Source organism: Piliocolobus tephrosceles, chromosome 15, assembly GCF_002776525.5.
Source record: "Piliocolobus tephrosceles isolate RC106 chromosome 15, ASM277652v3, whole genome shotgun sequence".
Taxonomy (NCBI): domain Eukaryota; kingdom Metazoa; phylum Chordata; class Mammalia; order Primates; family Cercopithecidae; genus Piliocolobus; species Piliocolobus tephrosceles.
Window position 1 is genome coordinate 93,407,471 of NC_045448.1, and position 27,082 is coordinate 93,434,552.

The 27,082-nt window shown below is 39.0% G+C and overlaps 2 protein-coding genes across 3 annotated transcripts in view; both read right to left on the reverse strand.

Moving 5' to 3' along the window:
• Positions 1–8,331, reverse strand: part of FBLN7 (fibulin 7) — an 81,783-nt gene extending 73,452 nt beyond the window's left edge. Inside the window, exons 1-2 of the mRNA XM_026449776.1 lie at positions 8,258–8,331; positions 5,858–5,910 (exon numbers count right to left, since the gene is read on the reverse strand). Of these exons, the coding sequence (XP_026305561.1) occupies positions 5,858–5,896 (39 nt within the window). The 5' untranslated portion in view covers positions 5,897–5,910; positions 8,258–8,331. The remainder of the gene's footprint in view (positions 1–5,857; positions 5,911–8,257) is intronic.
• Positions 1–27,082, reverse strand: part of TMEM87B (transmembrane protein 87B) — a 62,450-nt gene that overhangs the window by 1,538 nt on the left and 33,830 nt on the right. The window contains exons 10-18 of one of the 2 annotated variants that reach the window (XM_026449774.1): positions 26,136–26,229; positions 23,797–23,868; positions 18,129–18,237; positions 17,988–18,046; positions 16,253–16,356; positions 14,249–14,322; positions 8,258–8,331; positions 5,858–5,910; positions 276–306 (exon numbers count right to left, since the gene is read on the reverse strand). In XM_026449774.1, coding sequence (XP_026305559.1) covers positions 276–306; positions 5,858–5,910; positions 8,258–8,331; positions 14,249–14,322; positions 16,253–16,356; positions 17,988–18,046; positions 18,129–18,237; positions 23,797–23,868; positions 26,136–26,229 — 670 coding nt within the window. Of the gene's footprint in view, positions 1–275; positions 307–5,857; positions 5,911–8,257; positions 8,332–14,248; positions 14,323–15,582; positions 15,718–16,252; positions 16,357–17,987; positions 18,047–18,128; positions 18,238–23,796; positions 23,869–26,135; positions 26,230–27,082 lie in introns of those variants that run through there. The other variant, XM_026449775.1, reaches the window with a different exon arrangement.

The window sequence follows — 27,082 nt, forward strand, 5'->3', positions numbered from 1 at the left end:
TCCTATCTATATACAAGATTTCAGAAAACCATAGAATCAAGATGTCATAAAATAATCCTTCATTTCTTTCATACCAATAAGTATTATCTTCTTCTTGTTTGAAATGGGGACTTTATCCATAAATCTTTCCAATTTTACCCACAAATCAATTCATAGCATCTTTCTGTCTGCTCAATTTATAATCTTAAAAAGTAGTTTTCAGAACTTCTTTCTGAAATACTTCTCTACTTTGTGAAAATATCAGCTCCAAGGAAATATGCAAAAATATATTTTACCTCATCTGAATCCACTAACACTGGAAGAGCTCTGAAATAAAAGGGGAAAAAAAGGTAATACTGTTAACAGTAAGGCCAGTGTATCCACAAAAGCCGAATACAGGCACATGCCACGGCTCACCAATTCTCACTCCTGGATATCCACAGGTGACAGAAGGGAGCACCTACACTCGCAGACAGACATGCAGGAGAGTTTTCACAGCAGTGCTGTTCTCAATAGCACTCAACTGAAAATAACTCCAATGGGTAAACTGTGGGTTATTCAGACAATGGAATACTATACAGCAAAGCAAATGGATGACCTCTTGAGGGATAAAATTTTAAAAACTGACACAAATAATCTACAGTTGTAGACTTCAGGACAGCAGGACCTTTGGGAAAGTGGGCTCCCGATTTGAAAGGGAAATGGGAAGTGGGCTTTTTAGGGCAGTAGCATTATTCTGTTTTTTTCATCTGGGTGATGATTACACAAATGTGCTGATCCAAAAATTTTGTTGCAGACTTAACCCACTTATGAGTAAACACATTAGGAAAGGTGGTATTTACAGAATCCAGCATTTGCTTAACTTCTGTGTCATTATGACCACTGTCTGGATGTCTGCCAGCGAAGGGTACTAGAGAGAGAGTCATATAACAGAACTTTTGCTCAACAAAGATAATATAGATAAAAAGAATGTAACGAATGTTAAGTAAGTTTAATCCAGTCTGAATGTGCAACAGAGGTCTGAGGGACGAGAACCTGAAGGAAATGTGCAAGTGCCAAAGTTCTGCCACGAAAGAGCCATGCATAGCTCCAGAGGATGCTACCTACAGTGCGGTCCATGGTGAAGCCAGGAGGGCCGGAAGACTGACTAGGTGTGAGGAAGGAGCCAAGGTAGACTGTTTGGAATAATACGATTAAGGAAAATATGGGGGAGAAGACGGCGTTAGAGGAAAGGTGAACCAGAAGGCAGTCTGCTGCATGCTTGGCACTTTGTTTAGAGCTAAACACTAGCAACATCAACAATGGTCCCTGCTGTGACGTTATTGACTACTTAAAACTTATTAAGAACTTAAACTTATTAAGAATGATTCAGTGCATTAAAGAGGGAGATAAGCTAAGCTAATGTCACCTTCATGGGTTATCGAAGATGAGGAAATTCACAGTGAATATCATACCAATATCTCATAATACATATCAGATGGTTATTTATGATCTGTTAAAATGTCCCATGACTTATAAAATTTTTGTTCCATTTCCACAGATGTATAAGGGGAAGGCTTTTCTCTGTGTTTGAAGTCTAAATACTAAACTTGCTATGTACATTGTACATTAATTTTGGATAGCACTGGGCTACATTTCTTGGGTTAAAGTTTTCGTAAGTGAAGAAGCAAAGGTTCCCAAGAACCTAAAATTTTGGAAATCATCTTAGATTATACAGCTCTACTCATTTCACATAAATGGTTCATGAAGACATCAAATACAACAGTTTAATCTTCTATATTTCAAAGGATTTTTCATAACCACGAAGATATTTCTATGTACAGAAAAAAAATAGTAGCGAATGGTGACTTTCTCACATGTAAAGAGAACTACCTAGGAGCCTTATTGGTTTCCAGCAAGAAGTGATGGCACAGTAGGAGGTAAGCCTACTTACATAATTTCCTTCTAAAATGCTTAGTCGTGAGTTTCCAAATCTGGAAAATAGTGGTGGCCACCTAATTTGAATCTCTCCATATAGTCTTTTTCAAAACACCATAAAATTACTAAGGATCGTAAACAAAACCACAAAAGACACATACCTTCAGCATTACCAGAAAAACACCACAAACTTGAAATTATATGTAAATAGAGAAATAAATGTCAAATCCCAACAGATACCCTGCTGTGACTGCAAGCTCATGGGTACAGGCAGTAGGGGAAAGAGAGGGTTGAGAGACTTTGGGAAAAACAGTAGAGGGGTGGGAGCACTCAGACAACCACAGACAAAAATCAACTCCTCCAAAAAAGCCCAACACTTAGTACCAACAGACTGAATAAAACCAGTGACTTGGAAGAAGTTCATAGCTCCTGCTACACGGAAGGGGCTCAAATCAAGCGGGACAAAAAGTAGCAGCCTTGAACGATCATTGTTTTCAGGAAAGGATCATACATAAAAAAGAGGAATATTCCTTGGAGATGTGATAGTGTAGTAAAAAAAAAGAAGACAGTAAAAAGTAGGGGGGCGGGGGGGTGGAAAGGTCTGCAGAAATAAAAGAAAAACAAAACAACACCAATCTCTCCTACTCCATACCATCAATGTCATCCATAAAAGAAACCACAATTCATGTGTACTGATGGAAAAAGGCACTCAAACCAGGAACCTTCATCATAAAATCTCTCACAATGGGAAAACCAAAATCAATTCCATATAATAGTGCAGGAAAGAAAAAAGAAGGAAAATGAAAATCACAACGTTTTAAAGTAGAAGAAAACTATAGTTATAACACACAATACTCCAAATTAAACACAGTAACTTAAAAAGAACATTTGGTAACATTAAAAACATTCTACTGTTGGAAGCAAGTCCCCCAAAATCTGGCCATAAACTGGCCCCAAGACTGGCCATAAACTAAATCTCTGCAGCACTGTGATATGTTCATAATGGCCCTAACACCCAAGCTGGAAGGTTGTGGGTTTACAAGAATGAGGGCAAGAAACACCTGGCCCGCCCAGCGGGGAAAACCGCTTAAAGGCATTCTTAAGCCACAAACAAAAGCATGAGTGATCTGTGTCTTTAAGGGCGTGTTCCTGCTGCAGTTAACTAGCCCAACCTTTTCATTTAATTCGGCCCATCCTGTCGTTTCCCATAAGGGATACTTTTAGTTAATCTAATATCTGTAGAAACAATGCTAATGACTGGTTTGCTGTTAATAAATATGTGGGTCACTCTCTGTTCGGGGTTCTCAGCTCTAAAGGCTGTGAGACCCCGATTTCCCACTTCACACCTCTGTATTTCTGTGTGTGTCTTTAATTCCTCTAGCGCCGCTGGGTTAGGGTCTCCCTGACTGAGCTGGTCTCGGCATTCTACAGTAAGAAATCTAAAAACCAAGAGCACAAGTAGATAAAAACAAAGCAGGAAGAAATTCAAAGAATCAATCATAATCAGAAAAAAAGTTAAAGAAAAAGGCAAAATTGATTCCAGTGATGGAGAAAATTACAAGGCACCCAAGGGAGAATAAATTCAACAGAAATCTTAATGTGTGGTAGGAAAACAACAAAGAACATGAAACAAAGAAAGAAGGGAAAAAGGGTCACAGAGAAAGTGATTGCAATACAAGAGAGCAAGTAAAGGTGGACAGAAAAGGTCAGATGATTCCTTCCACAAAAAACACTGACAAAACCTGGTCAAAAATAAGTAGCTGGCCGGGTGCAGGGGCTCATGCCTGCAATCCTAGCACTCTGGAAGGCCGAGGCAGATAGATCACCTGAGGTCAGGAGTTCAAGGCCAGCCTGGACAACATGGTGAAACCTCGTCTCTACTAAAAATACAAAATTAGCTGGGTGTGGTGGTGCCTGCCTGTAATCCCAGTTACCCAGGAGGCTAAGGCAGGAGAATTGCTGGAACCCAGGAGGCAGAGGCTGCAGTGAGCTGAGATTGCGCCACTGCACTGCACTCTAGCCTGGGTGACAGAGCAAGACTCTGTCTCAAAAAAAAAAAAAAAAAAGTAGCTGAAGGCACTGGAAAATGACCAAGGGACATGGATCTGAGAAGCTCACAAATCGCAAGGAGAATAGACAAAAAAAAAAAAAAAAGACCATACCTAGGCATATCATAAACACACTGCAGAAAGCCAAATGTAAAGGAAAAATCAGAAAAACAGCAAAAGACAAATGTCACATCACACACATCAGAACAATACAATTAATGACTACTTTCTCCTCAAAAACAACAAAAGCCAGAAAGATTGGAAAGACATGTTGGAAGTACTCAAACAAAAGTCAATCAACATTTCTACATCCAGCAAAACTATCCTTTAAAAAGGAAGGCAGAGTAAATACATTTTCACATAAATAAAATTGAGAGAATTTGTTGTCAGCAGACCTATCCTATAAGAAATACTAAAGAAAGACATATAGGAGGAAGGTCTTAGCTCATATATAGAGGAAAGAAAGAAGAAATAGTAAACACATGGGTAAATATAAAAGAATATATACACCCATATTTTCCTTTTCTGACTGCTAAAATAAAGTATAACCGTGTACTGTTAGTTTCATAACGAATAGGCAGTTCTTACTTTGCACAGACTATTTATACATTAATTTCAGTTACCACAGTTTAAATAACACTAGTCCCCCAACAAGGCAGTTTGAATTCCATAGTTAAATAACACTAGTTCCCCAACAAGGCAGTTTGAATTCCAGTAACCCATAAGTGCGATGACATATCACTTCATAGTCACTAAGAGCTAAAATCAAAAAGGTGGACAATAATAAGTGTTCACAAAAAATGTGGAGAAGTTGGGACTCTCATATATTGCTGATAGGATTGTAAAATAATGCAGCTGCTTTGAAAAACAGCTTGGCACTTCCTCAAAACGTTAAACATAGAGTTACCATATGATCTAGCAATTCCACTTTAGGTATACAGCCAAGAGAAAGGAAAATATATGCCCATGCATACCTAGAATCATCATATTCATAATGATGAAAACTAAAGATAAAGAGAAAATCCTGAAGACAGCCAATTTCCCTGCCCTTGTCACCCAAAAAAAACTTCAACCCACACAAATAAAATCCATATAACATGTGGCAGAACAAAGAACTGAAGCAGACATCTTTCTGAAACTATGAAAGCCAGAAGACATTCAAGTGACCAACCTTTTAAGTGTTGAAAGAAAAAAAAGGTCAACAAAGAATTCTATTCCCACAAAAATATCTTCAATAAAGGTGAAACAAAGACTTTTTCAGACAAACAAAAATCTGACAGATTCACTACCAGCATACCTGCACTACAAGAAAGAAATGTAACGGCAATTCTTCAGGCAAAAGGAATATCATACTACACAGAAACTATCTAAACAGAAACCAGATGGGGGCTAGGAAGGGAAAGATCAATACGTAAAAAAAGGTTATCATACTTGGCTATTCTATTTATTACTATGGAAACAGCTATATGGAATTCTTGTGTCAAACGGGACATAGAGAAAAAGGATCCTGAAGAGCTCAAAGTTTCCAGAGGGGATTCCTGTACTCATGTTTTTCCTCCAAAAGCTTCCTCACAATACATGGTACTGTGGTTACCTTAAAAAAAAAAAAAAGTTTACATACGTTTGACATTTTCCGTAACAGATAAAAAATGAAATGATCCTGGTAACGGCAGATCAGAAAAAGCTAGAGCTGGTTAGAGGCCACTAGTTTTAAAATGGTTGCGGTACGGTGAAAAACGAAACAAGCCAGGGTTTTGTTTTCTTTGTAGTTCTGTAAGGGCCACACTGGTGGTAGGGGCTTACCCAAGTATATGGAAGTATGAGGTTCGAAAAGCACATCACAAAGGATGAGAACAATCCCTTTTAAACTACAGTCTAAAATTTAGAATCAAACTGTAACAGAAGATACTTACATATCTGTGAATGAAGAGGGAATATTTTCTTCTACCCATTTCAAATCTTCATCCTGTAGAAATATTTATACTTAGCATTTGCTTAATATCACCTGACAGCAGAATTTTTAAAACAGAATATATGTAAAACTTAAGTGTTTAAATGTAAATATTTGATATTCTTTTAGTTTCTACGTATGTCTTAAGTTGGCACTCATGCCATACAGAAATTATGCCACTGTTTTCTTACACACGCAAAAATTGGATTTCAGATTTTTATACTACTTGGTTTTAGTTGGATGTATGAAGTATTATTTTTTTTTGTCCTGAGAAATCACAGTAAAAACACAAAGTTTGGCCGGGCGTGGTGGCTCAAGCCTGTAAGCCCAGCACTTTGGGAGGCCGAGATGGGCGGATCACGAGGTCAGGAGATCGAGACCATCCTGGCTAATACAGTGGAACCCTGTTTCTACTAAAAAATACAAAAAACTAGCCGGGCGAGGTGGCGGGCGCCTGCAGTCCCAGCTACTCGGGAGGCTGAGACAGAAGAATGGCGTGAACCTGGGAGGCGGAGCTTGCAGTGAGCTGAGATCTGGCCACTGCACTCCAGCCTGGGCAGCAGAGCAAGACTCTGTCTCAAAAAAAAAAAAAAAAAAAAAAACCACAAAGTTCATTTGTAAGATAGAAAATACCAAGGATAATGAATTTTTGCTTTGCCACACTCATTATGCCTCCTAATTTGTTCAAGTTCTTATATAATGAGTTTATAAAAGAAAAAGAAGATGATAATACAAATATTGTCTCTTTTTTTTTGAGACAGAGTCTGACTCTGTCGCCCAGGCTGGAGTGCAGTGGTACGATCTTGGCTCACTGCAACCTCCGCCTCCCAGGTTCAAGCAATTCTCCTGCCTCAGCCTCCCGAGTAGCTGGGATTACAGGCACACGCCACCACACCCGGCTAATTTTTGTATTTTTAGTAGAGATGGGGTTTCACCATGTTGCCCAGGCTGGTCTCGAACTCCTGAGCTCAAGCAACCTGCCTGCCTCAGCCTCCCAAAGTGCTGCGATTACAGGCATTAGCCACGGTGCCTGACCTCAAATATTCTAACTTTAGAAAAGCCTATTTATTTGTATCACTCGTATTTATGCTCATCTCCCTACAGGAGGCAAGAAAAGGAAAGCAGGTTGGCTGAGGTAGCTATCTGTCTGTCTATCTTTATCTATCTATCTATCTATCTATCTATCTATCTATCTATCCATCCATCCATCCATCCATCTATCCATCCATCCTTTCTATCCATCCCTCCAATCTATTTTATCTATCTAATCTATCCTGTTTACCTATCCATCTGTCTAATCTGTTAGAGAATTTGCCAAATCTAACAGATAAAAAAGTCTTCACATATTATCTATCCTGTCAGAACTTATATATGCATATATAAATTTTTACATAGTATTAACCACAGCACATATAGCTGTAAGAAACGTATAAAACTATATGACAGACATTTCCATTTTACATCGCTGTCTTCAAAAACATTCTTATGCATAAATAACACGCAGAAAATATTTTTTAGCTCATCTCTGCCCAATGTTTTACAATTTTATTCAAGCTTCCCACTTCAAATAAAAATCTGTTAATTTTGGTAACCATGTAGGTAACACATAAAGTTCTTTACCAACAAATAACAAATGTTATTTAAAATGGCTTCAAAAATCACTTTCATGTGCTGAAAAGTTAACACAAGCTTTTATTGGAACAAAGCTTTCCCATCTCAAAAGTGCAGATGAACAGCCTATGGAATCTTTTCGAAAAGCAGATTCCAATTCAGGAGCGTCTGGGGTAGGCCTGAGACTCTGCCTCCCTAACAAGTTCCCAGATGGGCAGGGCACAGTGGCTCACGCCTGTAATCCCAGCACTTTGCAGGGGCTGAGGCGGGTGGATCACAAGTTAGGAGACATAGACCATCCTGGCTAACATGGCGAAACTCCGTCTCTACTAAAAATACAAAAAGAATTAGCCGGGCGTGGTGGCGGGCGCCTGTAGTCCCAGCTACTCGGGAGGCTGAGGCAGGAGAATGGTGTGAACCCGGGAGCTTGCAGTGAGCCGATATTGCACCACTGCACTCCAGCCTGGGCGACAAAGCGAGACTCCGTCTCAAACAAACAAACAAACAAGTTCCCAGATGATGCTCATGCTGCTGGCCTAGGAACAGCAGGTAAGAAGTGAGATCTACAACGAAGGTATTTCAGTGATACACAACCAGGATTGCTACCTGGCAACGCTAATTTTTGTAACAACAAAAAAACCTTAGTAAAAACTGTTCTTCTGAGAGTCAATGAATATGACACTCGTATAGCTCGCTACAGTAGTGAAGACTAAGGAAGACTAAGATTGTACTAAATATATACCATACTCACAAAGTTCTCAGAAGTGGCAGGCTTAGCTGTTCCATTGGAAACTGATTTTGAGGCTCTTAATTTTATTCCTTCGGCTGCGAGAGACATTATAAACATATATATAAAACCACAAAATATTTTCCTTTAGAAATTTAATAACCTAATAAGAAAAAAAATTACATCTTTTTAGAAATGGAGGGTTAATAATGGAAACTTTAGGCAGAATGCTGGATTTACCATTTGGGAATGTAGGAAAGATATATGAAAAAAGTTCACAGATTTTTGAAAATTATTTGTCAGAACCACCAGGTTCTCAAGTTTCTTGTTTGAATCCTAGTTTTAGAGGAGTTTAAACAAACAAGTATACATGCACCCTTAATTACAATTATTTTAAAGTTTATGGATTTAAAAATCTTCAGGATTCATGGTATATTCAAGAACAAAACACATCTTTGGGTATGCTTTATATCCCTGATGTACAAATTTTGAAATGCGTGTATGGCATAAAGAAGATCGGAAAGAACAAGATTTCTGCCGGGTGCAGTGGCTCAAGCCTGTAATCCCAGCACTTTGGGAGGCTGAGACGGGAGGATCACGAGGTCAAGAGATCGAGACCATCCTGGCTAACACGGTGAAACCCTGTCTCTACTAAAAAATACAAAAACAGAAACTAGCCGGGCGAGGTGTCCGGCGCCTGTAGTCCCAGCTACTCAGGAGGCTGAGGCAGGAGAATGGTGTAAACCCGGGAGGCGGAGCTTGCAGTGAGCTGAGATCAAGCCACTGCACTCCAGCCTGGGCGACAGAGCGAGACTCTGTCTAAAAAAAAAAAAAAGAACAAGATTTCTTTACTATTTGACCAAGGCTCTTCCGTATGTTTGCAGTTTCAATGGAGCAAAGGCTAAGTGCCTGCATCCTGGAACTAGACTGCCTCACTGGAATCCTGGGCGAAACAATTTCCTGTGACTTAGTGTTTCTGACTATAAACTGGAGATAATAATTTCTACCTCATAGAGTTCTAGTGACCACTGAACAAGTCAGCACATATAAAATGCCGACACACTATCTATGCTCAGTAAAGTAGTTACTTTTGTTATTACACTCATTTGCAAATATTGCTTCTCCATAAACTAGGACAATTATAAGCTGTTGTAAAAAATAAAAATGAGGTTCCTCAACCCAAAAATGTTTTCCTGGGATGTTTGAAACCCCAACCTTTCTCTTAGAAGGGGAATACGGTGATTTTTAAACACTGAAGTGTGCGTATATATATATACACATATATATATTACAAATTTTAAGTGTACAGTCTGAAGAAACCTGACAAATATATACACTTGAGTAACTGCCATGCTAATCAATACAGTTAACATTTCCATTATCACAGAAGGTTCTTTAGGTTCCTTTCCAGTCAATCCCTACCTCACCAAAAGCAACCACTGCTCTGATTCAGATAATCATCAGTTTGTTTTCCAGAACTTCATTTATAGAACCACAGTATATAGAGTCTACATACTTTTGTATTTGGCTACTTTTATGCAACATAAACATTTTTGAGATTTAGTCATGTTATAGAGTGTTGGTTACTTTTTATTACTGAAAAGTATTCCATGGTATGGATATACCACAATTTATCTTTTCACCTGTTCATAGATAATTGTGTTATTTCCAGTTTGGGACTATTAAGAATAAAGCTGCTGTAAACATTATTGTGTTTCTGTAGACATCTGCTTCATTTTTCTGGCTAAAAACCTTAAGAGTGGAACAGCTGGACTGTATGGTAGGTATATACTTAACTTTGTAAGACGCTGTCACATTGCTTTCTAAAGAGGTCGTGCTATTTTACATTCCTTCAAGTACTGTATGAGAGAGCCAGCTGTTTCACATCCTCTCCAATAGTTCATGCTATCAGACTTTTTTTTAATCTTTTTTTTTTGGAGAGACAGTCTCATTCTGTCACCTAGGCTGGAGTACAATGGTGTACTCACTATTTCCTGGGTTCAAGAGATTCTCCTGCCTCAGCCTCCCAAGTAGCTGGGATTACAGGTGTGCACCACCACACCCAGCTAATTTTTGTATTTTCAGTAGAGGTGGGGTTTCGTCATGTTGGCCAGGTTGGTCTCGAACTCCTGACCTCAGGTGATCCACCCGCCTCGGCCTCCCAAAGTGCTGGGATTACAGGTATGAGCCACCATGCACGGTGCTATTAGACTTTTTAATTTTAACCATGCTAGCAGATGTGTGGTAGCAGCTCATTATGGTCTTAATTTGCATTTCCCTGATGACTGATTATATTGAGCACCTTTTAATGGGTTTATTGGCCATTCCTATGTCTTCTTTGAAGTGTCTACACAAGTCTTCTGCTCATTTTCTGCAACATAGGTTATCATTTATTGATTTACAGGAATTCCACTTATATTCTGGATGTAAGCCCTTTGTCAGATATATATGTATTGAGAATATTTTATCTCCCGCTGTAGCTAGCCTTATTTTCTTAAATTCTTCCTGATGAGCACAGATTTTTAATATTTATAAAGTCTCATTTTTTAATTTAATGGTTACTGTTTTTTGTGTCCTAAGAAATTGGCCCATCCAGCGTCATTAAAATATTTTCCCGTTTTCTTCTAGAAGAGTAACAGTTGAAGCTTTTCCATTAGGTACCTGTAATCCATCTTGAATTAATGATTGTGAGATGTGCAGCAAAAGTCTAGATGATTTTTTTTTCTACACATTTATCCAGTTGTTCCAGTACTATTTATTAAAAAGACTATCCTTTCTTCATGTAAACTTTGGTGCCTTTGTCAAAAATCAACTGACCACATGTGCATGGGTTTATTCCTGGACTCTATTTTACTACCTTGATGGATTTCTCTATCCTTATGTCAATACCACACTGTCTGGATTGCGGTAATCTGAAATAATTATGTCTTGAAATCAGTATAAATCAACTAATTTTATTTTATTGAGAGATAATTCACATACCATATTGAAGTACAGTTAGATTTTGAGATATTCACAGAGATTTGAGATATTCACCACCATCCAATTTAGGGAAATTTTCATCACCACACAAAGAAACCCCAAACCCATTAGCAGTCAGTCCCTACTTTCCCCCTCCTCTAACCTCTGACAGACACTGATCTACTTTCCGCCTCTATGGCCTTGTCTATTCTGGACCTTTCATATAAACAAAATTATACAGTATGTGGTCTTTTGTGATTGGCTTCTTTCACTTAACATAATGTTTTCAAGGTTCATCCATGTTGTAACTACAAGAATGTTAAGGATCTTCTAGGTCTTTAGCTTTTCCATATACATTTAACTTTTAGTATTTTTTTAAAGTCAACTAGAATTATAATTGGGATTGCACTGAATCTATTTATCAGACTGGGAAACTGACAGCTTAATACTGAGAGTTCCAATTCAGACACATGTTCTATGTCTACATTTACTTATTCTAAAAATTATCTCTGCATTGTTTTATAGTCTTCATTGCAGAGGTTTTACACATTTTTGATTAAACTTATTCTAAGTATTTTATTTTCGAAGGTATGGTAAATAACATTTTAAACTTCACCTTCAATTGCTTTCAGTTAATATGCAGAAAAACAATTGATTTCTGTACATTGGACCATACCCTATGACTGTCACAGTCACTTATTAGTTCTACTGTACTTTTTCTTTTCTGTAGACTCCTTGGAATTTTCCATACACAACCTTTTGCCTGCAAATAAACAGTTTTACTTCCTCCTTTCCACATGTTCTTTTACATTCTTTGGAGTTCTGTTTTGCCTCTCTGCACTGGGTAGGACCTCCCAAACAATGCAGAATCAAAGTGGTATGTACATACCCTCATACTTTATCCCTAATCTTGAGAAGAAAGTGTTCACTATTTCACCATTAAATAGAATTTAACCGTGGAGTGTTTTCATACCATTTTAGAATTGGTTTGCTGAGGCTTCTGTTATTTGTACCCACTTGAGATACTTAAGTCATTTTTTTCTTCTTTCTTCTTTTATTTGCACTATTTTATTTATTTATTTATTTAGAGACAGAGTCTTGTTCTGGCGTCTAGGCTGGAGTGCAGTGGCTTGGCTCACTACAAACTCTGCCTCCTGGGTTCATGTGATTCTCCTGTCTCCACCTCCTGAGTAGCTGGGATTATAGGCACACACCACCACGCCCGGATAATTTTTGTATTTTTAGTCAAGAGGGGGTTTTGCCATGTTGGCCAGGCTGGTCTCAAACTCCTGACCTCAGGTGATCTGCCTGCCTTGGTCTCCTAAAGTGCTGGGATTACAGGCGTGAGCCACAGCACCCAGTCTTATTTGTACTATTTTAATATGATGAATTATACTGAGTGATTTTCGGAATGTTAAAACAGCCTTGCAACCCTGGGATAAAGTCCACTGGATTATGATTGTCTTTCTGTTTTGGTAGATTTTATTTGCTAATATTTTTAAAGAATTTTTGTATGCCCAATCATTAATGATATATTGTTCTATAATTTTCGGTCTATAATTTTTTCTTGTAATGTCTGTTAGACTTTGACACTTCAGTTGTATTGGCCTTTTAAGTACTCCCACCTCCTTCACATTCTAAAGATTTCGTGTAAAATTAGAATATTTCTTCCTTAAGTATTTGAAAGAACTCACTAGTGAATCCATTTGGGCCTGGTACTTTATAGGAAGATTTTAAAATAAAATAAAATAAAATAAAATAAATTATAATAGATCAGAGCTATTCAGACTTAGTGGCACAGGGTTAGAAGTAAGATTGGGTTGTTATATGTATTTTTCAATGAACTTGTCTGCGTCATCCAGATTGCCCAATTTATTACTATAAAGTTGTTCATAATATTCCCTTATTTACCTTTTTTACCATAGTAATGTCCTCTCTATCATTTCCAACATTAGAAGTTTGTCTTACTGTACTACAGTTGAGCTTTGAATAATATGGGTTTGAACTGCTCAGGTCCACCTACATGCAAGTTTTTTTCAATAAAAGTTACACCATATATGTCTGCCTTTCCTGCCTCCCCTTGCCTTCTACCTAGTAACATTTACTTTGCTCTACCTACTTTATTGTAAGAATATAGTATAAAATACATATAACATACAAAATATGTGATAACTATGTTAACGGTAAGGCTTCTGGTCAACAGTTGGCTATCAGTAGTGAAGTTTGGGAGCGTCAAAAGTTGTAAGTAGATGTGGAACTGCTCAGGACGTTGGCGCCCCTAACCCTACATTGTTCAAGAGTCCACTGTAGTTTCTCTTTATTCCTGGTTTAGTGTAGCTAGAGGTTGAGCCACTCTTCGCTAATCTTTTCAAAGTAATTACTTTCAGATTTGATGGTTTTTTTCTATTTATTTTCCTGTTTTCTATTTCATTGATGTATTAGAGAACCAAAACCAAAAGTGAAAAAGAATGTTACTAAGAGAAGCAAAAGTAAGAGGACAAAAAAATGAAACAAAGATAAAATTACCCTCAGCATCTGAGTTACTTATTGATGTTGCCTTAACAGACACTTAATTAGATTATAATAAAATTAATAAAATGATAAAATGCTATGTAGAATAGAAAGAATGAAAATACCATTAAAACTAAGTAGAAATGCTTTGAGTATGACCAGAAATTACAGGTGTGCATACTTTAAAAAGATCAAAAAGATACAGCTCAAAGAAACTTAGCAATCAAGATGAACATTATTTAGCAGCTAAGCACAATATACATCAAACCATTCTTATGAAAAACAATGTAACCATTTCAACATTTTACGAAATGAGTAACAAGCTCAACCGAGTAACAAAAGCTCAAACTACAAGTCTTGAAAATTTCATCACTGACCTTTCTTTTTGTTACTGTCTACCAAGATAAAGTTTCTGAAGATAAAAGTTTTGAAAATATTTTACAGGAAGAAAATAATGTAGGTGACCATGCATCATGGGTAAAGGTACAATATTTCTGTTACAATATGTACAATGGTCATTTAAAAAGAAAACATATTACTCACTTAAATTTTCAGAAGTTACCATGAATTCCTCAATTTCATCATCAGAATCATCTATTAAGGGCATGAAGGCATATCTATAGCAAAAACAAGGAGTAGTTTTACTAGTATGTTTAAACTTGTTCAGTTTTCAGTTTATATCTAAAAGCCATTGTATAAAAAAATCTACATTTAAAAATTTTCTTATACTTTAAAATAATGAAAAGGTAATTATTTTACTTTCAAATTAGCTAAAATCATTATGAAGAAATTGTGAAACTGGAGCTCTCAAACCCTGTTTGTAAAAGCCTAAGTGGGTAAAATCTTTCTGCAAAGCAATTTTGCAATATTTAATGTTGAGGGAAGGGAACTTTCTGCTGTTTCTCCATGTCAGGTTTACCTCTCTGCCCACCTCTTGTCAGTTTATTCCCTAAAAAAGGAAAAGTTGCCAATCTGATTGGCGAAAATAAAGCCCACTGAATGGGCCACATTTCCTATGTGATAAGATCAAAATACTGCTGATAAAGCGTGAATCAAGACAACCTCCCTGGAGGGTCATTTGGCAATAGCCATTAAAGTAAAAATTCATTTACCTTACATTACACTAACAAAAGTTTGCGAAGATGATGTCCAACAGCATTCTGAAAACATTATTAATAGCAAAAATCTATTTTTTAAACAGAATGTCTAATAACCAGGGACTGCTTATATAAATTATATTACATTCATGTTATGAAATGCCATTAAGCCTTTAAAAGTAACGTGGTAGATCTATATATGCTGATATGGAAAGACAGATTTTTTTTCTTTTTTGAGACAGTGTCTGGCTCTGTTGCCCAAAATGGAGTGCAGTAGCAGTGGCATAATCTCAGTTCACTGCATCCTCCACCTCCCGGGCTCAGGCCATCCTCCCACCTCAGCCTCTCAAGTAGGTGGGAGTACAGGCACATACCACCACACCCAGATAATTTTTGTGTTGTTTTTGCAGAGACGGGGTTTCGCCTTGTTGCCCAGGCTGGTCTCGAATTCCTGGGCTCAAGTGATACACCCACCTTGGTCTCCCAAAGTGCTGGGATGATAGGCGTGACCTTAAACAGGAAGGTACATAACAGTATGTATATGTATATGTATATGTATATGTATATGTATATGTATATGTATATGTGTGCAACAGTATGTATATGTATATGTGTGTGTACATATATGTATTACTGTATAATTTTAAAAAGAACAGGAAAAACACACACTGATACAGGTTAAGTAGCCTTTACGCAAAATGCTTGAGACCAGAAGTGTTTTGAGTTTTGGATGTTTTAGATTTTGGAATATTTGCATTATCCTTACCAGTTGAGCATTCCAACTCTGAAAATCTGAAATTCAAAATGTTCCAATGAGCACTTCCTTTGAGTATCCTGTTCGTACTCAAAAAGTTTTGGATTTTGGAGCATTCTGGATTTGGGATGTTGAATCTGTACATACTTTTTCATTTTTTCCTAAAGGTTGGACAAGAACTTAAGTTCTTTCCTTGGGGCAAAGGGATAAAGCAAGGAAGCTGAGGCTTCCCATCACATGCAGTCTCAAGTACAACTTTCTGAACTTGACACTGAAGTCTTTTGTCATTTCAGTCATACTTCTCCCTTCCAGCTTGATCTCCCTCCAATATGAGTATGAGGTATTAACCAAACTGCCTGTCTCACTGGCCTCCAAAGTATCTCATGTCTTTCCCACCACCCCCAGAAAATGGACATACTTTCCCAGTTCAGTCATTCACTATCCTATTCCTTTCCTCAAGGTGTAATATAAGCACTGTCTTTTCAGGAAGTCTTCCTCAACCCTTTTCCATCTTCCCCTGGACTAGTCTATACGTCTCTTTTTTCACTGTCTTGCATTTGTTTTGCTTATCTCCCTACTTGACTGTATACTCCTTAAAAGCAAGGACTACTCCCCCGGTTTCTATAAACGTGTTCTTGACACTACAGAAAGTGATCAACAAATCCTTGCCGACCTGAAATGTCCTATGTTAGGTACCTCTGATTGTTTGCTGATGGTCTCCACAAAAACATGATTACAATAAGGATAAGAGAAAAAAGGAAGCTCCAAAACGCATCGTCAACCCAGCGTTCCATCCAATCCTAAAATAAGGACAATTAAAGCATGAAAAGTTAATTTTCTGATAAGTATATAGGTTTCCCATTCAAATCGTGTGCAATGACAAGTACTAATGAAATCTCTCCAACCAGTAAGTCTTCCAAACAAACAAGAATATATTTTTTCAATAAACCTATATTGTTCAAAATGTTTCTTTTTTTTTTTTTTTTTTTTTTTTTTTTTGAGACAGAGTCTCGCTGTGTAGCCCAGGCTGGAGTGCTGTGGCCGGGTCTCAGCTCACTGCAAGCTCCGCCTCCCGGGTTCACGCCATTCTCCTGCCTCAGCCTCCCAGGTAGCTGGGACTACAGGCGCCGCCACCTCGCCCGGCTAGATTTTTGTAGTTTTTAGTTGAGACAGGGTTTCACCGTGTTAGCCAGGATGGTCTCGATCTCCTGACCTCGTGATCCGCCTGTCTCGGCCTCCCAGAGTGCTGGGATTACAGGCTTGAGCCACCGCGCCCGGCCTTGTTCAAAATGTTTCTAAAGGGCTTTTTAATGTTACAAATATTCCCTATCATAAAATTTTGGGGTTAACAGAAAGATTTCAAAATCAAAAAATGCAAAACATATACTTAGGATTTCAAGTGGCAAATACTAAGGTCAGAAGGCCCAGCCTCTTCTTTTATCATATTGTCTCTAAGGCAGCAAAAGCTCTGGATTATCAGAGGGCTTTTTGTGATTATTTATGTAGCACTAGAGACTTGCTCCAAATCTCAAGAAATCCCCAAAAGAGGATCTTTCATATTCTAAGAAATATATCTTCTTTCAACATGAAAACCCATAGAAAACATGGCTTGACTCGGGCGGCTGAGGCAGAGAATTGCTTGAACCCGGGAGTGGGAGGTTGCAGTGAGCTGAGATCGCGTCACTGCACTCCAGACTGGGTGATAGAGCCAGACTCGTCTCAAAAAAAAAAAAGAAAGCATTGCTCGAATGCCCATACTGAATACACGATCCTAGAAACATGACAGTCTTAAGATGTCCAGTCCTATCTAGATATAAACCACTCAATTTCATGGTGTGCAGGAAGAAAAGGATTCCTCTTAGGGTATATAGGAAGAGAATTTATTTTCAAAATATATTTTTAAAAACTTGAGAAAAAGGCATAATGGGAAAAGGAGATTTAGGAGGAACTTTTTCAGACTCACTTGGAGAGTTAAAAGTGGGTTTTTTTTTTTTTGAGACGGAGTCTCCCTGTGTTGCTCAGGCTGGAGTGCAGTGGCGCAATCTCGGCTCACTGCAAGCTCCGCCTCCCGGGTTCACACCATTCTCCTGCCTCAGCCTCCCGAGTAGCTGGGACTATAGGCACCGCCACCACGCCAGCTAATTTTTTGTATTTTTAGTAGAGAGGGGGTTTCACTGTGTTAGCCAGGATGGTCTCCATCTCCTGACCTCGTGATCCGCCCACCTCGGCCTCCCAAAGTGCTGAGATTATAGGCGTGAGCCACCGCACCGGGCCAAAAGTTTTTATAACTCTGTAAAAAAAATAGTTCAAAGTAAAAAGAAAATCTCCATTAAAATCACCTCTATTTGCAAGCATAAACTAAGTTCTTCAAAATTCTACAAAATAGTATAAATAAAAATAACAACTGTTTAAATAGGAAGGTTATACTTACTGACTGGCATTTTGCAATTCGAAATGTCTTAGTTGTCCACCCCATAAACACTATAGAAGCTGAAACACACACACAAAGTCACCTTTGAAGGAATATAACAATACTATGATAATTTACTATAAGAAAAATTAAATAGCTTACCCAGCACAGCAAAGATCAGAGTATTTTTAAAGTGTCTATATAATGAAAATTTCACAGTGTTCTTTCTTAGCCTTAGAGTCTTCATAGTTTGTGCCAAACTAATAAAAATGTGAAAAGGTTAAGGAAAAATATTCCAAGTAATAATAAACGGCTTAAAAAAAACAAAAACAAAAAGAATCTTCTACTATGTTTCCAAAGTCAGTACTGCTAAATACAGTTCCTAAAATTTGAAGCTAATGAAAACACAGAAAACGTTATCTTGGCCAATATTGTACAATCATTATACTTTATCACAACTTTTCTTTTACAATTTACCATTGTCTGAACTAAGAAAACAAACTCCAAGGAAAAAGCACGGAAGACCCACGATGTATTCCACCAATGCCACGCACCCGCAACACTGGATAGAGCAGTGCACGTGCTAAAACCCCTCCCAGTGAGACACTCTTTACAGATCACATTGTGACAGGCCATTTGGCTTGTGCTTTTCTGGCTCTATTTCTTTCTTATTTTGTTCTTTCTAGTCTATTCTCATTTTATTCTTTGAATAACCATAATTAAGAAGTTAGGTAATCTACCAATTCCATTTTATAAATTTTAAAAAGGAAAAACATCAGATAAAACAAATCCGGACTTAGCTAAGGGCTTTATTTGAAAGACCACTGCAATAGGGGAGGATTATTCCAACAGGAAGAATACTACGACTGTAAGATCTACAAGAGTCTCAGAGGTCGGGCAGAAAAGGGATTTTCTTTTATAGAGCACAGCAAACAAGGCTAGAAAGCAGTAGGTGTGGGGAGTGAGTGGTGGGACTAGACACATTGATCAGGGAATGTCTTTTCTTGAGGCCTGCAGATTCTCAGGAGGGCTGTGTGTTGGCTCAGGCTGACAGTGCGTCAACGTTTATGGCCTGGAGGAAGAATACTTACAGTTTGGTTCAGTCACTGTTTTGTTCAGATCGATCAGTGGATATAAAGAGTTCATCTAATCATTTATGATGCAAGGAATGGGAAATCGGAGGGTCTGTGCCCGGCCTTGTCACAGGTAGACAAGGGGGCCTCCAGGAGTCTTATCTAAGTCCAGTGGGGAAGGGGGTTCTCTGTGGTAAGTCTTTTCTTGGAACACAAATAGGGAAGGGAGTTTGGAGGGGGGGGGTGTCTTAATCTTGGCTATTTTCCAGGAGCACAGGGCTCAGGTAAAGTTCAACATTGCCAAGGACGAAGAAGCAAAAAGAGACTTTTCCACTGACTCCTCAGCAGCGAAACAGAATTCAAGTCAGCTCTCTCTGCTCTTAAATGAGAATTCCTTCCTTTGGAGCAGACCAACAAGCTCGTTTATGAACCAAACACTAAAAATAACAGCGCTGAGCAACAGAATGGATGTGGCAAGTTTTAAAAATTATAAATGTCATTAATCAAAAACTTCATTTTAGTACTGAAGCTACTTTAGTACTTTAGTACAAAACTGCTTTTTAATCTTCTAAATGACCAACAAATTACAAAAGAGGATCAATTTCTAAAGTAATACAATACAATCAATTCAGGTTACTATGAGAACTTTAAAAATACAAATATACTTTATTCCTTAAATACATCAAAACATATACTTTTAAAAATTCTTGACTAAAACCAAATTTCTAGGATTAAAAAAAAATCTGGTCTGGTTTAATAATTAAAAAAAAAATGTTTCTAAGCTAAGGAATAAAAAGCAAATTTGAAATTGCCTAAGCCTCCACTTACCAAGACACTGTTAAATTTAGGTAAAGTGTAAATATTCCTGCCATGGAAGGAAAGTAGTCATGAAAGCAAATAGCCCTTCTGATCTTGAAGTGAGAGCGCGCTGCTGTGGGAGGAAAAGGATATCCACCAGCACAAGCCAGAGTCAAGGAGAGAGAGGGGCAGGCTGGCCAGAAGAACAAGATCAGAATCACGTGCCTGCAGCAAAACAGCAAAAAAAAAAAAAAAGAAAAGAAAAGAGAAACAAGAAGAAAAAAAAGGGGAGGAAGGTCCACAGGAGAAAGGCTAAGGCTACGGCTTTTGAATTTTTCAACCTAATTTTTTTCCTATGACTTCAGAATTAGATTCTTATAGGATTGGTTATATTAAGTCCATCAAAATCAAAGGAAGCAGGGTCATTTTCCAAAGCACTCAATTGTATATGTATTTAGTTCTGCTTTTTTTCCTTGTCATTTATATCATTTAGGAAATCTGCTATCTTTCTGTATAGAGAAAGCAGACGTTTGATTTTAGTGATAAAAATTACCAAACAGCAATCTGAAAGCAAACTTCACAAATTCAGGCTCATGCAGAAATAGATACTAGACTTCCCTTGTCTCACCCTGAAACCCTAAACAGGATCTTTTACATTCTAGATTTGACTATTTCTTGAAACATTTTCATTACAAATATTCATAATTAAGCAAACTAAGTCTTTCACCTGTTTTCCTTATTTTCCTACCCCAATCTGGCTAATCAATACTGGAATATGTGAAAGTCAATGGTGTCCATAAAGGTAATAAATTACCCTCATTCAAATCCAGATGGATTAGAACCATTAGAGCTGCTTTTCTTTGGAATTTTCTGCCAAGTTGCATTACTGAGTGTTTTTCCCAATGAACTACCTTGTGGACAGTTAAGAACAAGAAATTGGCAGGGCACAGTGGCTCATGCCTGTAATCCCAGCACTTTGGGAGGCTGAGGCAGGCGGATCATGAGATCAAGCGATCAAGACCGTCCTGGCCAACATGGTGAAATCTCATCTCTACTAAAAATACAAAAAATTAGCTGGGCGTGGTGGCACGCGCCTGTAGTCCCAGCTACTCTGGAGGCTGAGGCAGGAGAATCGCTTGAACCTGGGAGGTGGAGGTTGCAGTGAGTTGAGATCGCACCACTGCACTCCAGCCTGGCGACAGAGCGAGACTCTGTCCAAAAAAAAAAAAAAGAACAAGAAATCTTTCAAATATCTATAAATTGCCAGAAAAGATAGTTATTTTTTAGAAAAACAGTCTGCAGCTTAATTAATTGAATGAAGGATCATACTCCCTAACTTGTTAACGTTCCAAGCATACACAGCTTTTAGAAACAAGACAATTCTAAATTGAGTAGATATCATCAGCTCATTTTCTAAACACACAATGCCAGAAAATAAGACACTAAGGTCTAAAGATAATCTGAGGTCAACAGGCAGGTTCATCTCCACTGTAATGCTGCCTATCCCAATGCAAGGCATGTTTATACCTCCTGCCCATTCTCAAGGCAGGAGCGCCCCCCTAACAAGCAGTCCTGTAGGACCTACAGCCTTTGTGGTGATTATTCTTGGTCTGCAGTCCAATGCTCTAACCCTGAGCTATACCCCCTCCTTGTGGTGATTATTCTTACCACTGGAACACCGCTCACATGTAGAACTGAGGAACAGACATCACATTTTCAGCAAATGAATGTCTTTAATTTTTTTAATATAGAAAACATGAAAGTGACACCAGAGGAAGATATTTATATCACTCTCTGAGAAAATCAGATTTATTTAACTATAATTTTATTCAACAAACTTGGATTCTAAACTAGTAGCTCTGAACAAAGTAGAATATGCTTTTTTAAACAAGTTCAGTCGGAAACAACTCTTTAAATCAGGTATTATTCCCTAAGTAGGCTCCTCAGACTCCTAAGATGTCCACAGATATAATTTGGGGGTCTTTAACTGCCCTGTCATATGCAAAGCTCCTTGTGTGTGTCTGTGTTCTGGGGAGAGAGGCTCCACAGCTGTTAGCAGATTTTCCAAGGCATGTCTGATCCTAGCACCCAAACAAGGTTAAGAATCACCGCTTTGGCTGGGCGCGGTGGCTCAAGCCTGTAATCCCAGCACTTTGGGATGCCGAGACGGGCGGATCACGAGGTCAGGAGATCGAGACCATCCTGGCTATCACGGTGAAACCCCGTCTCTACTAAAAATACAAAAAAAAACTAGCCGGGCGAGGTGGCGGGCGCCTGTAGTCCCAGCTACTCGGGAGGCTGAGGCAGGAGAATGGCGTAAACCCGGGGGGCGGAGTTTGCAGTGAGCTGAGATCCGGCCACTGCACTCCAGTCCAGGCCACAGAGCGAGACTCCGCCTCAAACAAACAAACAAACAAAAAAAGAATCACTGCTTTGACGAGTAAGGATAATGAATTAGAAATTTTTGGTTTGTAGCACTCTTCATAGGCTTTTTAAGTTGGAAGTGTATTGAGAATTCACAAACAGGGAATTTAAAGAATAGGTAGACCTGGCTTAGAAAACAACCCACGAGGGGCTCAGAAAAGCCTATGAGGAGTGCTACATTTGCTAGCACACCTGAAAAATGGGAGACCTTCCTTCTAGGGCACAGTGATGAGATCCAACACATAGATGAGAAAATGGAAAAAGATACAAGAAAAACAATTTTTTTAAAAAAACTGATGTCAAAAAGCTAAAAGACATAAGTATCAAAAACAGTGGAAACAAAGAACTTGGCAAAAAATGAAACCTATCTAACAGGAAAGCATTTCCAAGAGGACATAAATATAATAGAAACAGGTCCAAAGAATGTTCTGGGATATGCATAACCCTGCATTCCACTCTGGTCAGTCACATTTTCTCTTGAATTCCTCCCATTTCCACAAGTGCCCCCAAGGAGAAAAAAGCAATGGGGATTCCCCAGACTCAACTTGAGTCATCGAATCAGAGAAGACCCTCGAGGATCCAGTCCCTACTGCCTCTAAAACTTCTCCCGCAATATGGCTACAGCCCCTAAACCTTCTCTGAACCTGCTTCTTCCACCCATTTCCAGCAAGTCTATCGTGTGGGCTCTTCTTCCCATATCCCCTACCCTACTTCTGACCCTCACCATCTCTTCTTTGGACCACTGCAAAGGCAAAGGAATACTGACTCACCTTCCTGCCTCTAGACTCTCCTTTCCCGCGTCATCTTCTTCTGTCACCAGAGTTCTCACTGACACAGGTTTCATCACATTACTCACCTGTGCAGCTTCAATTCCTCTCCAGCCCCTGCCTCGGGAAGGCACTCAGCTCTTGAGCGTGCCCTGCCACCCTTCCCTGAACCACCTGCCAAGGCTCTCCCACGCACGTCCACCCAGAGGCAGGCTTCCCTGGACATTCTGCCACTGTCCCCCGTTTCCCTGCTTCAACTATTTGCTCCCCTCCATTCTTCCTAGAATACCTCTTCCCTAATTACCTTCTTATTAATTGTAAACCCCTACTTGTCTTCCCAGTCTCAATTTAAATGCTGCCATCTCTTTTAAGGCTTTCCTGATTTTTATGCCAGCATTAACTTCTCTCTTCCCCTGTTGGCAGAGCACCTCTCTAAGATGGCAACTACTACTGCTATATTGATGCTAGTTACATATCTGTCTCCCCTACAAGACTGTGAATTCCTTAAATTTGGGGACATCTTTTTCACCTATGCCTCGTCAGTATGGGGCACGTACTGAGAATAAGCACTAACCGTATGCTAAACTGTATGGAAAAATTAAAGATATTCCTTGTTTGGGGAGTTGCTACTTTTTTGCCTTCAAGTGAACCCTCGTATTAAGGTAACAAAAATGCATAACTGTATTTCTTTCTATCGTTATTATAAATTACATGTAATCTGATTTTAATGATACAACAAACTATTTTGAAGGACACAGTAAAGGATATGAACCACACAAAAATGGAGTCAATAACTGCTAAAATAATGTCATCAAGAACAACAGCTAAATGGTTAGAACCCTGAAAGATAAAAATAGGGGAAGAAACCTGAATGTAACAGTTTCATTGCACTATAGCAATTATCATTTGATGAAGAAAAATAATTTAGCTTATCTCATCGATTTACAAAGCCACATAAAAGATTTAATTTCCTAAGAGGATTGTGTTTAAGCACATGGAAATGACTTGTTTTTTGATAGCAACAATTGCTAATTTATGTGATGACAGCAACATAAAACAGTATTACGTAATGGCAAATAAAAAGCATCATGTCCCCAACTTCACTAACACCAGCCATTTCAATCTCTCTCTTCCATACCAAACCGACAGTCAGGGCTATTAATGAAATGAACTCCTGATCTTTTCTGACCGTGTTGTGAAGGGACACAAAAAACGTGAAGGGGGGGATCCATGTTAGACATTTACTCTGACTAGTCATATTTAAAAGTCACTATCTAAGGTGTTGGCTATGTAAATTTTTTTTTTTTTTTTTTTTGAGACGGAGTCTCGCTCTGTCGCCCAGGCTGGAGTGCAGTGGCCGGATCTCAGCTCACTGCAAGTTCCGTCTCCCGGGTTTAAGCCATTCTCCTGCCTCAGCCTCCCAAGTAGCTGGGACTACAGGCGCCCGCCACCTCGCCCGGCTAGTTTTTTGTATTTTTTAGTAGAGACAGGGTTTCACCGTGTTAGCCAGGACGGTCTCGATCTCCTGACCTCGTGATCCGCCTGTCTCGGCCTCCCAAAGTGCTGGGATTACAGGCTTGAGCCACCGCGCCTGGCCTAATTTTCTTTTTTTTTTTTTTGAGACAGAGTTTTGTACTTGTCGCCCAGGCTGGAGTGCAATGGTGCTATCTCAGCTCACTGCAACCTCTGCCTCCCAGGTTCAAGCCATTCTCCTGCTTCAGCCTCCTAAGTAGCTAGGATTACAGGCGTGTGCCACCAAGCTATGTACAATTTTAAAGGAATACAATATATATAGTGTATTTACATGTGGGATATTTATCTTTTTTATTTCTTTCTGGCAAATATTTATTACTATTATTATTATATGAATGCAGAGTTCTTCATGATTATATATACAAAGGTGAAAATAAATATACTCAAAGACTAAAGAGCATCTAACACTGAATACAGGTGTATCAAAGACAACAGGGAGAAGAATGGGGCTTTTTAGCATTATTGGATAAATATTTATGATCTGCTTTATACAGCTAATCCAAAAAATATTTTAGGTAAAATGACAAAGGTCTTTGGATTAGGTAAGACATAATAAGCTTCTTATTCACTCAGTCCTCAATCATTTATTCAAAAAACTGAAGCAACCATGCGTGGTAACTCACATCTGTAATCCCAATACTTTGGGAGGCTGAGGTAAGAGGATCACTTGAGGCCAGCCAGGAACTCAAGACCAGCTTGGGCAACATAGTGAGACCCTGTCTCTACAAAAAACACAAAAATTAGCTGGGTGTGGTGGCCTGCACCTGTAGTCCCAGCTACTCAGGAGGCTGAGGTGGGAGGATTGCTTAAGCCTAGGAGCTGGAGGCTGCAGTGAGCCATGATCATGCCACTGCACCACTGCACCCCAGCCTGGGCAACAGAGCAAACCCTGTCTCCAAAACCAACCAACCAACCAACCAACCAGACAACCAAACAAAAAACCACACAAAATAAAAGTAAAAAAACTGAAGCTAGAAATCTAGGGGTCTTTGCAGACATAAATACTGACACATCTCTAGAGAATAAAGTGCTGCTGCTCACATCCAGGGTCATCTTCCCCTTGAATATCACTTCCTCTTGGCTCTTTCAATGGCGGGGTCTACTGAATCCTCAAAATAGCTAGTCCCCAAGAGTCAGAAAAAATGAATAAACAAATGAGACTTAAAAGAGTGATGAAATGTACTGTATGTATAGCTGAAGGGTGTAATTAACTTTCTGTTCACTGGATACATTTTAAAATCCAGGGTTAAGAATGACATTAAGGTATACCAGCTGCATAATGACAAAGACAAATGTTCTCTATGAAGAATAACCATGAACATTTCTGGGATGGGACTGATACCTGGGATGATATCAAGCGGTGCCTTCGCAATCAGTCATATCATTTCAAGAAGCACTCTGGCTAGCCTTTGCCTTTCAGGAAGTATTTTAAAAGGGAAACATTCCATAGAAGAAAACTTCATATTGTGCCTTTTTCACAAGTTTCTATCTAAAAATTCATCTCAGGAGATATAAAGTAAGACCACATTTCACAGCAATAACAAAAAGGGGTGGTAGAATTATGTAGTTTTTACCCCAATGACTCTCATCACGCCTTCAACAGCTGCAAAGATCAAGTAGAGAAGCCCCAGTCCGATCACCCGGTGCATGACTGTTCCCAAACGAGGCCTGGGATCAGGAAGAGGAAACAGAGAAAGAAGAAAAAGCATGGGTGAGTAAAATGCACCTGAATACAGAAACTGGCACCATTTCCAATACCAGGAAGTCACTATCTAATCACATCACTGTGTTCCCAGCTCTGAGGTACTCTGTTTTAGGAAACAGGCCCAGGAACAAAGGGTCTCTTTCTCTAGGACCTGAAGCTATACTGATGCCTGTGAAGCAATATTTGCAGGCCACAAAGGTGTCAGAGGATTTTGCTGCTGAAATTCAAGCAATGGAATGAATATAATTCAGGTACTGTTTCTGTAGAATGGAAGAGTAGGTTTGATGAAATCTAGGAAGGTAAATGCCAACTTCTAAGTGCCACTGGCAGAGAGTCTAACTTAATTCTTCCCAAGGTCTGCCTTTTCAGAGATAATTCACTAATCTCATGACTTGGGCAGAGAAAGAGCAGGACATGAGGAGACGGAACTCCATAACCTCCTTTCTGATCACCAGCCCTCAACCAGAACAGGAGTGCTAACAGAATTTAATTTTCATTCCTTAAACTGAAAGAGTTAAAATACCATTTTTGGGCCAGGCGCAGTGGCTCATGCCTATAATCCTAGCACCTTGGGAGGCCAAGGTACACAGATCACTTGAGCTCAGGAGTTTGCGACCAAACTGGCCAACATGGTGAAACACCGTCTCTACTAAAAAATACAAAAAATTAGCCAGGCGTGGTGGCTCCTGCCTGTAGTGCCAGCTACTTGGGAGGCAGAGGCACGAGAATCGCTTGAACCTGGGAGGCAGAGAGTGCAGTGCAGTTGCACCACTGCACTCCAGCCTGGGCGACAGAGCGAGACTTCGTCTCCAAAAA